The sequence below is a fragment of the Stenella coeruleoalba genome, assembly GCF_951394435.1.
Source record: "Stenella coeruleoalba genome assembly, chromosome: 14".
Classification (NCBI taxonomy): Eukaryota; Metazoa; Chordata; class Mammalia; order Artiodactyla; family Delphinidae; genus Stenella; species Stenella coeruleoalba.
This window is the reverse complement of record NC_137160.1, coordinates 83,689,212-83,701,798: the sequence shown is the minus strand read 5'-3', so window position 1 is coordinate 83,701,798 and position 12,587 is coordinate 83,689,212. Positions and strand designations below refer to the sequence as shown.

General features: G+C 55.5%; 2 protein-coding genes across 5 annotated transcripts in view; one reads left to right on the top strand and one right to left on the bottom strand.

Moving 5' to 3' along the window:
* Positions 1 to 11,346, top strand: part of CCDC92 (coiled-coil domain containing 92) — a 29,789-nt gene extending 18,443 nt beyond the window's left edge. For 2 of the 4 annotated variants that reach the window (XM_079942339.1, XM_079942341.1), the window contains exons 2-4: positions 7,222 to 7,368; positions 7,940 to 7,981; positions 9,939 to 11,346. In XM_079942339.1, coding sequence (XP_079798465.1) covers positions 7,239 to 7,368; positions 7,940 to 7,981; positions 9,939 to 10,717 — 951 coding nt within the window. In that variant the 5' untranslated portion in view covers positions 7,222 to 7,238 and the 3' untranslated portion in view covers positions 10,718 to 11,346. Of the gene's footprint in view, positions 1 to 1,788; positions 1,848 to 2,050; positions 3,004 to 7,221; positions 7,369 to 7,939; positions 7,982 to 9,938 lie in introns of those variants that run through there. The other 2 variants (XM_079942342.1, XM_079942340.1) reach the window with 2 other exon arrangements.
* A 794-nt stretch (positions 11,347 to 12,140) lies between these two features.
* Positions 12,141 to 12,587, bottom strand: part of DNAH10 (dynein axonemal heavy chain 10) — a 147,108-nt gene continuing 146,661 nt past the window's right edge. Inside the window, exon 79 of the mRNA XM_079942214.1 lies at positions 12,141 to 12,555. Coding sequence (XP_079798340.1) covers positions 12,409 to 12,555 — 147 coding nt within the window. The 3' untranslated portion in view covers positions 12,141 to 12,408. The remainder of the gene's footprint in view (positions 12,556 to 12,587) is intronic.

Below are 12,587 nucleotides of genomic sequence, written 5' to 3'. Positions count from 1 at the left end.
TCACTATGTCTTGTAGGTACTGTTATTGTTCCTCATGTTATGGGAGGAGAAGGTGAGGGCACAGAGAGGCTGCAGCTCGAACGTGGCTGAGTGCGAACTGGAGCCCAGGATTCTGACTCCTGTGCTAAGCTCTTGACCCGCCTATTGTCTTAGTTTTAAAAATATCCCAATTGCTTAAGAATGATTAATAAACAAGATTTTTTGTCACTTCAAAAACATAATTGCATCTTTTGCTTTCAACGTTTTTTTACTTCCACTTTTTAATGGTGTTCATTCTTTTTACCAGAATGTTTTTGGAGTGATTGTTGAGTGCTTACGCTTCCTTGAAATGCTGTCCTTTTTCTTAGTGTCCTAACTCTTTGGGATTCTCAAATAACTTATCAGCTGAACTTCTTAAATACACGTGCAAGTAGAAATAACAGGGTCGTGCAACTTAAAACAGTTTCTTTGTCCAGGATTGTTGTGAATTCAGAATAACATCAGGCTTCATTTTTCAGAGATGGTAAGTTTCCTTTCCTACAAGCAGGTATTTTAGATTGAGAGTTGATGGCCTAATTAGCCATCCACCTTTTTTTAGCTTCTTGTAGAGTACTATAGATTGATTCAACGTAGGAAGTAGGTTTTACTGTCCCTTAGGGTGCCTGATTCTGCCTGACTCTCTTTATTCGCTTCCCTGAATGGCTCCTCTCCAGTGAAAATGGAAAAGGCCAGCAGAAAATGCTTGTGTTTGCTTTTATGTTGCCCTCTTTGGAAGTAACTGGAATCCTTTGCTAGCTCATTTCCACACTTAGATGATGTTCAGGAAATACCCTAGTGTGGGAATAAGTAAACAATATTTATATATTGATCAATATTTACATAAAATAATATAGGTAACAATTATTGAGCACTTACTACATGCCAGACACCATAAGTGATTGCATTTAGCACTTAACCCTTTAAGTTAGATATTACGATGGTTTAGGTGACAAGATAGGGTTCAGATTTAACCCCAAACACTCTAGCACCTCAAGACTTTGGCCATTCTGCTCTTTTTTTTATCCCGTTGTGCTAAGCGAATCTTCTTTGGGCCACAGGTTCTTGATCTTGAAATAAAGAGGTGTTGGAATAGTTGATTTTGAAGGTCTCTGCCACCCTCAACATTTCCTGAGTCCACGAATCCACTCAGGACACCACCTCCCTGCTGGGAACCATCTCTTCTCCTCTTACATTTAATCACTACACTTGCCTTTGTCCTCTGGCCAACCTTCATTTACTCCGTGACAGTGCTTCAGCCAGAGGACACCAGAGCCACACAGACAGTTCCCACAAAACAGCCACAGAGGTCCTTGCGCACAAGACGCTCGCCGGGTCCCAGGCCCTGCCGAGCACGCGCAGAGGCAGTGGGACGCCAGTCATTCTGACGGTTCACGGCATGAGAACCAGATGTGAATGGGTTATAACTTATTCATGACTAGGATCTAAAATAGCTTGTTATAACTAATTCACAGCACCACGTGAGTACTGGGTGTACTATTTTTTTTTTCAGATTCTAAAATTATTACCCTATTTCCACAAGCTTTGTGTTGAGAGAATAGATAGGTCTACTTTTGATTGCCCAGGAACAAAGAAGTGTCCCATTTTTAAATGGTGAGACCTTTTACTATCAAAGATATTCCATTTCTGTTAGCCTAAGAAATGTGGTCCAGGGATACTTTGAAACATTGTTTCTGGCGTATGAAGAAATTACAGGATGAGGTCATGCTCAAATCAGTGCTGCTGCAGTGCTTTTTGATTAATGCCACGTAATTCTTGTTGAGGTCTCCAGTCGGTACGATCGGGGAGCCGTATAAAAGTAACTGAAGCCCGTACGTAATTTGGGAGTTCAGACACGAAGGAAGAATGGGGGCTGATTAGGCGGGGGCGGGGGGGGGGGAGGTGGTTTGCCAAGAGCAGTGCGGATTGCGGGAACCAGTGTGCAGAGGCCCCGTGCTGGGGCTGCGGCAGATGCCAGGGGTGAGAGGGCAGCAGTGTAGGTGGTATGGGGCGAGGCCGGGGCAGGGGTGGGCAGCTGAGCAGGCAGGGTGGGCCAAGAGCATCGGAGGGACGAGGCAGCGGGAACTAAGATCCCGCATGCGCACGGCGTGGCCAAAAAAAAAAAAAAGCAAGACTTGTTGGTGAGTCTTTCTGCCGTACCGGGTGGTCGGCAGGGCCTTCCTGGTTGCTGACTGTCCCACCTGGAGCATAGGGAGGGTGGGTCCCACCTCCTTGAGCAGTGCGGCTCCGGGCTCGCCCCGCGCTGCGCTGGGGGAACGCGGCAGACCTTCCCGCCGAGAGGCTGCTGCAGTGGACCGCGCACATTTCCCCCTCAGCTTCGGAGCGCTGGAGATCACGTGTATGCTTTGTGGAAAGCATCTGAATTTCTGCCTGAAGGTGAAGGCCACCCCCGCCCTCCAGATTCTCGCCCACAGGATCTGAGGGCGAGGAGCAGCCTCAAGGTTCAGATGCAGCATTTCTTGATTTACGTTTTCCCTTGTGGGCAGGACGTTCCTGTTTTTCCTTGGGTGTTTGTGAGAACAAACGACGTAAGTGATGGGGAAGCACTTTGTGCTTGTGCAAGTGGAGATGGTCCATAAATAAGATCACGATGTCATCATTTATACATTAATGCCCCCAAAGGGAGGAAAGGACATTACTTTGAATTGGGTTGAGAACTGGACGTGAGCTACTGACAGGCAGTTTGTCCTCATGCGGATACAGAGCAGACCCAGTGAGGTCGGGGTCCTCACGTCTCTCTGAGAACCGTCATTAAAAGCATGTTGTCACCACGAGGTGATGTTAGTATCCCGGCCCGCTCCGGGAAGCTGTCTCGGCCAGGTGCCAACCTCTATAGAACTTGGCCCTTTTCAAGTGTTAACTTTCTGACCATATAGAGGGAACAGTAAATTCACAGAAATTTAATGTCTAGTGAATTTGGCACGGGAAGAATCATGGATGTGGCCTAACCTCCGAGTCACGATCAAGGTAACCTGCCCCATGGGTGGTCTTGCTTTGAGATGCCCACGCCCTTTGCTTCTGCCAGGGTTCCACGGGAGGAAGCGGGCAGAGTGGGGCTTGCTCTCTGGCTGCCACCGTGGCTGGAACGCCATCCTCTGCAGTGAGGGCTGCATCTCTGGGGAGAGAAGAGGGCCCGTGTCCAGACCACGCTGCCTCTGACCGAGCAAATAACTGTAAAATTGCCGGTGGCTCCCGGTGACACTGAGACACGAAATGGGATTTGCCTCGAGACAAGGAGCTGCAGTACAAAGCGCCCACGACATGTAGTGTATGCCCTTTTGACAGGGAAAGTGCAGTGTTTTGTCAGCCACGCTGCACTACTGGCTGACACACGGCTGAGAGGGCCTGAGTGCCTTTTACTCAAGCAGGAAGCATTATTCATCTGCAGCAGACGCCGGCACCTTACCTTCATCCATCACGCTGACGCTTTCAGGGAGGGGTCGTCAGTGCTCCTTCACGTCTCTGGCTCCCATAGCCAGAGATTCTGAATCAAGCCTCCCAGAACCAACGCCATCCCTTCCTCCATGTTATCTGCATCTCTCAGCTGTGTCTCCTTGGCCTGAACAGGATGCTTCTGTAGCTTCATTCACGTCAGCTTCTGGGAAGGACTAAGTCGTTGCAGTGATTCCACGTCATCAGTAACTAATGAGAAGACATTAAACCATCACCTTCTTTTAAGCAGCAGCAACTCCCTGTCCTCAGCAAGTCAGTGATACTATGTACCCTTTCGAGCTGATGAGAAAATACTGTCGTAATTTGGATCCCATCTGGAGGTGTGACTTGTTTCCTCGGACCTAAGTGGACCTGTCTCGTGCATGTATATCCAACAACCAGAGAACGCCCCGCACAGATGGCATCTCCTCCTCTGGGCCTTTTAAGTCAGCATAGAGTGTGGAAGAAGAGAGACCAACCTCCAAATGGAATATCACGGGGCTGAAAAACCCCTGTCCTCTGGTTGTCAGGGCTCCAAACGGAGCCGTCAAAGCTCACTTGCCGGCTTTGCATGTTATATAATCGCGCTCCTCTATTCACCTCATGTTCCTTCTTCCCCAGACTGCCTGCCCAGGTAATGGGAAGCTTCAAGGGCACGCTTGTATTTCTGTAGTTATGACGGTGAATTCATGAATTACAGATTCAGTGCCATTCAAGTCGCCGACTCGCCAAGGCCGTTAGAATGTGAATACTTACTTAAATCATATTAAATTTGTTACAAATAAAATTTAATACCAAACTGTGATGGGACTGGGGTGCCTGCTGAGGCCACATTTCCCCTCCCCTCCCTGCCCCCCACGGTAGGTCACAGAACACGTTTATTTCTGGTCTCGGCGACGCCTCCTTTCGTGCCGTCAGTGCCGGACGAAACTGGTTTGCAGCTTTAGCGCGTCGCGCCCTCCCTGTGCGAGGCACGCCTGTAAGTCAAGCCAGGAGCTCGTGGAAGCAAAGGCTCTTCAGCCCTGAGGGCCTCAAGCTCCCCTGGTGCCGCACCCACGCTGGACAACCCGGCGCTGGGCCCACTGGGTTAGCAGGTGCTGGCGGTGGGCCTCCTGGGCGCCAGGCACCGTGCAAGGCCCGGGGTACAGCGGGGACCGAGCCTGCAGTCTGCGCGTGGAGGCGCGAGACCGTTAACTAGTTGTGGGCAGGCCGTGAAGGCTTAGAGTGCGTGACGTCGCCCAGCCCGGGGGCCAGGGCTTCCGGGAGGAAGTGAACTTGGGCCGAGAAGTAAAGGACACGCAGACGTCAGCTCACGGGAACGGTGGGGCCGAGGGAGGACCCGAGAGGAGCACTCCGGGCAGAGGAGCCCAAGACAAGGCCCCGGGGTGCGGAGGCGAGGCCCAGCCAAGGCCCTGGAGGCTCACCGAGCAGCTGAGCACAGAGGGCACAGGGCCAGGCCCGGGCCCATGTGGACCAGCCTCACTCAGAGCCGTGGGGGCCCCCGAAGATCCTGTGAAAATCACTCTGCTACGACGTGGGGACGGAATCGAGGCGGCGAGAGAGGACAGAGGGAGGATTCCACAGCGATTCAGGTGAGGGTGGTGTGGCTTAGGTGTAGAGACGGAGAAAAGCAAGTGGACTTGAGAACTGTTTTCCAAGTGGGGTCACCAAGACGCAGCGGTGGACCCTCCAGGCCGCTGGGCAGCGAGGGGGCAACTGTACACCCGGCTCGTTCTTCATCCTTCCAGACACACTGAGTTCTGGATCAAATGTAAATTGTTCTTTCTCGTCAATGGCAAACCCCTAAAACACAGGCTCTGCCTGCTGCATCAGCCACCAGGAGCGCAGATTTGGGTCCATCCTTTTAAAGAGGAGAACAAGGCATCTCCTCTGGCGTTGCCACTTGCGAAGCCCATCGTAGCGCCTAGGAGTTGATGTTCCCGGTGAGACAATGGAATTGATGCCAGAGTGACCGACTCAGGTCTGCTGAACAGAAGTAAACGTGGGCGTCTCTACCGGAAGCTCCAGAAGCGGTCCTGCATTTGCCTCCGTTCGATGTCGAGGCTGTCCAGCTTTCGGACAGCCCTTCACAGCTCACGCCCCGGACTTGCCTTGTTCCGGGCTGGCTCCTTTGTTAGGTCAGCGTCCTCCTCCCAAGGCCACGTGCTGACCACACAGGGTCGGGATCTCAGGCACCGTGGGGCTCCAGTTAGAATTAGTGTCTGGCCCGGCAGCCCCATACAAGGACCTTGTGGCTACAGCAGGGAGACAATTCGGGGGCGGAAACCTTCCTCGCTCCTGTGGAAAGGCTGCTCTCAGCTCCCCTGAGGAAGGCTCTGGTGGATGGAAACTCAGCTGGCATGGCCTGCAGCCAGCTTTAGGTAGAGCTCAAGGCCTGGGGAAATCTGATCTTCCTTGCATAGAAATGATCCTGTATTTACTCAACCAGTTCCCTCTTGCTGGATTTTGAGTTGTCTCTGGTCTTTTCTGACTGTGAACTGCACTGTAATGACCGTCCTCCTATAGCTACACCTTCTCACACGGAGGCCATCATTTCCCTCTGGGGGACTCCTAGAAGTGGAACCGCTAAGTCAGACGGAAGCTAAATTCTAAGGCGCCAGATACACTGCCAGATCGCCTCCTGTAATAGGTGCAGTGAACACTCCCACCCAAAACTGCGCTGTTTCTTCTTAGTCACAGCTGTCTCTCGCCAGCTTCCCCCCTGGCAGGCGTGTCCCTTCCAGGACGTGTCCGTGTGCACCCTTCGCCCAGGCTTTGTCCGGCACGTTCTCTGTCCTCTGCACTCCCTCACTTTCCTTTCCTCCTTCAGCCTCCTCGTGTGAATGAAAACGCGTGTCCTGGGTTCCAGCTACGCGCCGTTCTTAGCTCCAGAGCTGGGGTGTAAATATCTGTAAGCTGCGGGGCTTACAGGTAACAGACAGTGCTTGGTGTTGCCCGGCGTGTTGCCACCTCCAGAGCGGACCCTCGTGCCACCCTGCCACACACCCGCTCACCGGAAGCCCTCTGAGGGGTGGTATTTCCTTTGGGGGCGCTCGTTGGCCCAGCAGATTAGGAAAAAGGCACCCGAGGCTCTGTGTTCACAGGAATAATTTATAGGCAGATAATCCACATTTCATCCTCAGCCTGTTTCAGTGCCGCGCAAGGCGTCTTGAATTACTGGGCTAGCTTTTACAGAATGGCCGACTGACTTCGCCACATTTCTCGAGTTACAGCGAAGGCCCTGAGCAAGTGGCTGATGATGGAGGATGGAAGCCGGCGGCGGGGGGCGGAGGGTGGCAGATGGCAGGGTCTGGGTCCGGCCTCCAGACACCCGCAGCCACCACGTGGCCCGGTGAGAATGGTTCTCAGGAAATTCCCAAGGAAAGAAGGACTTGGGGGGCTCTCAACTCTGTGAGGTCCCAGGGCTTCCCTCCGAAACACCACGCTTGTCGTCCTCCTGGCCTGCCAGCTCTAGGTTCCACTTCCCCGCGCCCGGTTCTCCTGAGCGGAGGCAGCAGTGCTTCACCTCCTCAGGGAAGTCTGTCAAGGGAGATTTTGCTCTCAGTCTGTTGAAGTCGGGTAGCCCACGGAGAGCCTAGGATTTGGAATCGGGGAGCCCTCTGCATCCGGAGCGGGGCCTCACACTGCCCTCCAGCCCGCAGAGCCAAGGAGGGCAGGCGGCGTCCTCTTCCAGCCCGCCACCCCGAGACCCTCGTTGTCGGGGACAGCCACCAGGCCCTGTGTCCCCTGCAGGTCATCTGGATGCCAGCATGGCGACCGCAAACCTGGAGAACCAGCTGCACAGCGCGCAGAAGAACCTCTTGTTCCTTCAGCGGGAGCACGCCAGCACGCTCAAGGGGCTGCACGCTGAGATCAGGCGGCTGCAGCAACACTGCACAGGTACGAGCTCCGGGGACCAGGGCGGGGGGCAGCCCCAGGCCTGCCGGGGCTGTAGAGCAACGCAGGACCTGTCGTCGAGGCCACCTCGCACCGGCTGGCTCAAAAGCTGTGCGGGGTGAGCGAGGAGGGGGTCTCCTTCTTCTCTCTCTCTGGTTAACCCTGTCATCGCTGGGGTCCATTTGAATGCGTCACCTCATCCTCTTTGCCAAGGCCACACGCTCGAGCGTAAAGCTGTGAAGCCAGTTCTCAGCTTACTGAGGCCCTGAAGGATCCAGGTGCAATGGTTAGAAGCTACCATGCGTCTTGGAACCAGGGACCAAAGTGTACCACACAGAGCAAGCTGCCTGCTAATTGTGGGTGCTGGAGTGTGTACCAGGGAAAAGAGGGGCCCCCGAACCCGAGTAAGGACAGCGGCCGCTGACAGTTGCTGTTCTCACTCTTGCCTCTAATGCTGCCAACCTCTGCCCTGTTCGGGCAGGACTCGCAGGCTGATCGTGCGTTTTCAGAGCTGATGAAGGTCTTGAAATACACTGTAATCATACAAAATTAACATATATGATCTCCTTTTTAGATTTAACGTATGAGCTGACACTTAAAAGTTCGGATCAGACAGGTAAGAACTCCCTTCCCAAAAGCTGATGCTTCCTGTTGTTTCCTGTTGAGGCACACGTTGGTCCACCTGTTTTCACTAATTACACACGTAGAAGAAAACACACTTGCTGTGAAGAGTTGCACATGTGACCAGGGCTCTCTGAGAAAAGGTGGGAGGGCAGTTTGGACCCCTCGGTGTGTCGGTGGGGTGGGAGGGGTGAGTGCTTTTATTTCCTTCTGATCGACACACGTACTTGGAATGCCTGCTCTGTGTTCTTCTGGGTTTTCTGATTTTTTACAGTGAGTATGTGTCCCTTCTGTAATCAAGAAATAGATGTGATTTAAACCGGAAGGAAAGAGGAGATGGAGCGGGGTCCCACCTCCTCTGTGTCCGTGAAGCTTAGCACAGGACCTGGCACAAAGTGTGTGCTCTCTACAGACTGGTTGAGCGAGGGGTCACATGACTGGGTGGCCCCCAGAGCAGCGCTGAAGGTCTTTCTCTAGACTCTAGTCCCAGAAATGCTCCCCCAAAACCAGAATCCTCAGGGACCCCCAAAACTATCAGCCTGATGGCAGCTGGAGCAGAGGAGACAGAAGCCGGGCCTCTGTGGCCTGTCCCAAATAGCTGCTCCCCAGACCAGGGTGAGGCTTTTAAAAGTGTAGAAACCGCATTTGAGTCGAGATGACTTTTCCTAAACAGGCCTCACACGAGCAGCGACTATTCACGAGCGAGTCTAGGTCCTCGTGACCGTTCCCCCGAGCCCGAGAGCGCCGTCCAGCACTGCCGTTCCACCTGCGCCACCCGTGCCACGTCTCCTAAGCGTGCCTTCCGGGAGCTAGGACCCCCTCTTCCTGTGTGTGGTGGATGAGGGGCCTGGGGACGGGGTTCAGGAGAGCAGGATGGCCGCCTCCAGTCGGGGACTCCAGCCCGCACCCCGCCATCCATGTCACCGAAATCAGGCTGTCCTTACTTGCTGTCCCCTCTGAGCCCACGCTAATCTGTAGAAACACCATTCTTGCCCTATATCCTCTCCAGACGTGGTTCTCGGCCCTGAGTCCCGAGGCCACCCGCCCACCAACCCAGCCCCTCATCAGGGGCTCATGGTAACAGCTGGCGTGGGGCATCTCCTGTGGGGGGCAGAGCGCAAGCCTCTCAGGTGGGCCTGTGCCCCGCCCAGGGGTGGAAGCACACGCAGACGCGGCTCTCAGAGGAGCCGTTCGGCAGCTTCTCTGACATCCCTGAACCCGCGTCCTCATCTGAGAGGCACCCACAAACACTGGTTCCGGCCTCACCACCAGGGCCTCCTACCTTCACGGACCACCCGCCCCGTTCAGCCGCCCTGCACAGCGCGAGCACAGCCAGGGAGAGTCTTGCCGAAGGGCGGCCTGTGTGGTGTTAGGGGCAGGCCAAGGACCAAGGAGGGGCCTGAACTCAGGCCCAAGGATGCCATGCTCTGAGAGGTGCAGAGAGGGGACCCGTGTCGGGGGAAAGGTGGCAGCCTGGCATCCAGCCTCCTCCGCAATTTCAGAGCTTTGGTGCTCTAGACATAAAGGAAGTCTACATTTGCCTTTCCAAACCGTGCTTGGAATGGCGCAGACAGATGGCTCTGCTAACAGTTTAATCCTCAGCCTTTGGACAGGTCTAATACTCTGAAATTGCCCATTTTAACATCAGCATTTTTGAAATTTGGAGACATCCTTTTATGCAATAAGCTGGAGAGCTGGATGGGGCCTCAAAGACTGCCTGATCTCCCACCTTTTCCTGGGGGGAGAGGACACGGAGGTGGCACGAGCGATGGGGGTCCTACCCTCCGTGTGGCCTGTGGGCACCGCACCCATCTTGGCCAGGGGAACCGCCACCGTGGGGAGGGGGGGCCGGCCTAGACCCCCGATCCCCGCACAGCAGGTCTCCCTGCCCCCCAGGGCCTGGCCGCCCTGCCCTCGGGTTCTCACTCCGCTCCCTCGGCTTGGCCTTCCAGGAGACAGCTCTTCTAGAAGCAGCGAACTCAAGAAAAGATGTGAAGACCTGGAGGCGCAGCTGAAGCTGAAGGAGGACGAGAACAACGAGCTGCTGACCGAGCTGGAGCAGAAGAGCGCGATGGTCGTCGTGCTGGAGAACAGCATCAAGGAGCGCGAGAGGCGGTACCTGGAGGAGCTGAAGGTGAAGAGCCACAAGCTGGGCGCGCTGAGCAGCGAGCTGGAGCAGCGCGCCGGCACCATCGCCTACCTGACGTCGCAGCTGCACGCCACCAAGAGGAAGCTCCTGAGCTCCGGCGGCACCTCGGACGGCAGCCCGGCCGGCAGCCCCGCGCTGGCCAGCTACAAGCCGGCCCCGCCCAAGGACAGGCTGCCCGAGACGCCCCGGCGCCGCATGAAGAAGAGCCTCTCGGCCCCGCTGCACCCGGAGTTCGAGGAGGTCTACAGATTCGGGGCCGAGAGCCGGAAACTGCTTCTGCGGGAGCCGGTGGACGCCATGCCCGACCCCACCCCGTTCCTGCTGGCCAGGGAGTCGGCCGAGGTCCACCTCGTCAAGGAGCGGCCCCTCGTCATCCCCCCCATAGCCTCGGACCGCAGCGCCGGCGAGCAGCCCAGCCCCGCCCGCGAGAAGCCGCACAGGGCGCACGTGGGCGTGGCGCACCGCATCCACCACGCGACCCCGGCGCAGGCCCCGCCCGAGGTGGAGACGCTGGCGGTGGACCAGGTGAACGGAGGCGGCAAGGTGGCGAGGAAGCACTCAGGGACGGACAGAACTGTGTGAAGGCCCCCCGCGACCCTTCCCCGCGCTCTCGAGGCACTGTGATCACTCCTAGGAAAAACTCAGCCGCACCTCCTCTGTTTCTTTTCTTTTTCAATTCCCATGCATGCCGAATTGTTTTCACGCCTGTCAACAGATTATTCTCCTGCTCCCCCTGCCCTCTGACCGACACCGAAACACGATCGTGTCCCTGCTACGGAATCCGTACTTACTAATCGCTGCGGCCAAACACCTGTGTGCCGACTCGCTTGCTTCCAGCCCGGCTCCGCGGAATCTCAGCGCGCTCGCGGACAAAGCACGGGCCGCAGGCTGCGCCGCTGCTCAACGTTAACGACATCAGATAGTCACACGCCTAATTATAAAGTCGGAGCAACACATAACGACCTTGACCTCATCCCTCCCGTTTCCAGGGCGGCCTGTCCGGAGCAGCCCTGCTCCCTCCAGGAGACCCCCCGTAACCTCCCGACACACCCTCCCCCGGGGGGCGGCACGGATAACCGAGCAGATGTATGTTAAGTCACGGGAACTAAATAAGATGACGTCACTCCTCATATCACCACGACCTGAATGTGTTGTTTTTTGTTAGTTTTATCCAAAATGTTCAAGATCCCAACAAACTTTATTTTCTAAACCTGCCTTCTTTCTGTTCTGTGTCTTTTATTAAACCACCCGAGGGTGGGCCTGGGTGGGGGGGGAACAGTGGGAGGGAAAGAAATAGCGCCCGCTTCTGCCCCTCGCCCCCAGTAACCGCTGCCCTGACAGTGGGCTCACCCAGGGGTGCGTCCCGGGCTGGGGGTTCACTTCCGGAAAGATGAGTCCCCTGCCGTGTCTCACTGCCCTGAGCCATCCCTTAGAACGTTCTGCGCCTCGGAAGTTCTAGCAAAAGCCAGTTGTCCCCGTGACTGGCCTCGCCCTCGTGTCCCGCTAGTGCTCAGCTCAGCCCAGCCCCGTTCCTCCCTCGCAGGGTAAAGCCGCTCCTCGCCCCCGGCCGGGCCTGGCCGGAGTAGCCCCAGGGGCGCAGGAGGAAGGGACGCCGGGTAGCCGCCGGTCCTTCAGGTTCTTCGTCTGCACCCAACCCCTCACAGCCTCACGCAGGAATCAAAACACCAGGCTCAGCACCCTCACCCACACGCTACCAGGCCAGCGCCCGGGGAGCCGGGCTGGAGAGTTCTGTAAGGGTGTGGGTGACTCCGGCCTCATCAGCCCAGGGACGGGGGCCCTGCTGCCTCCGCGCAGCAGCCTCGGCCTTCTACCCCGCGCCCCAGCACGCAGCCCTCGCTCCAGAGAGGCGTCTGCTGAAAGAGACCTGGACCATCAAAAAAACCACCTTTGACAATTTACGTTAGAATTCTCACTTGTGCCATCGACATGCAGGCAGTTTTGCTTAAGTGGTTCCCCTGAGAAGGAAAAGCAAACTCGACACGTCTTAAAATGCTCTTGTTGAATTTACTTTTTGAATACCACAGAATCCTTTTTTTTAAAGTTAAAAAGAATAAAACCATTCAGGTTAACTTATATGGAAAGACATATATAAATGGCTGATTTCAAATGAAAGAAAAAAATCAGTGTCAACCCCCCTTCTGCCTCGAGAGGCCCCAAGAAGTGACAGCAGATGATGCGTCTTCACGAATTCCCAGCACATCCGTTGCCGGCCACAGACTTAGAATCTCGTGCCGTTTTCTTCACCCAGAGGGTTAATCAGAATTCAGGGTGAGGCATACCCCTTGCAGGACCCAGTGAGAAATGTGCTTCGTGGTAAAGAGATCGGCTTCAAAAACCAAGCCGACCCCCATGGCGTTCCTTCTCATGGAGGTGGTGTAGACGGGCGTCCGGAAAGTGTTCTGCACGGGAAAGGGGCGTGAGGTGCCGGCGC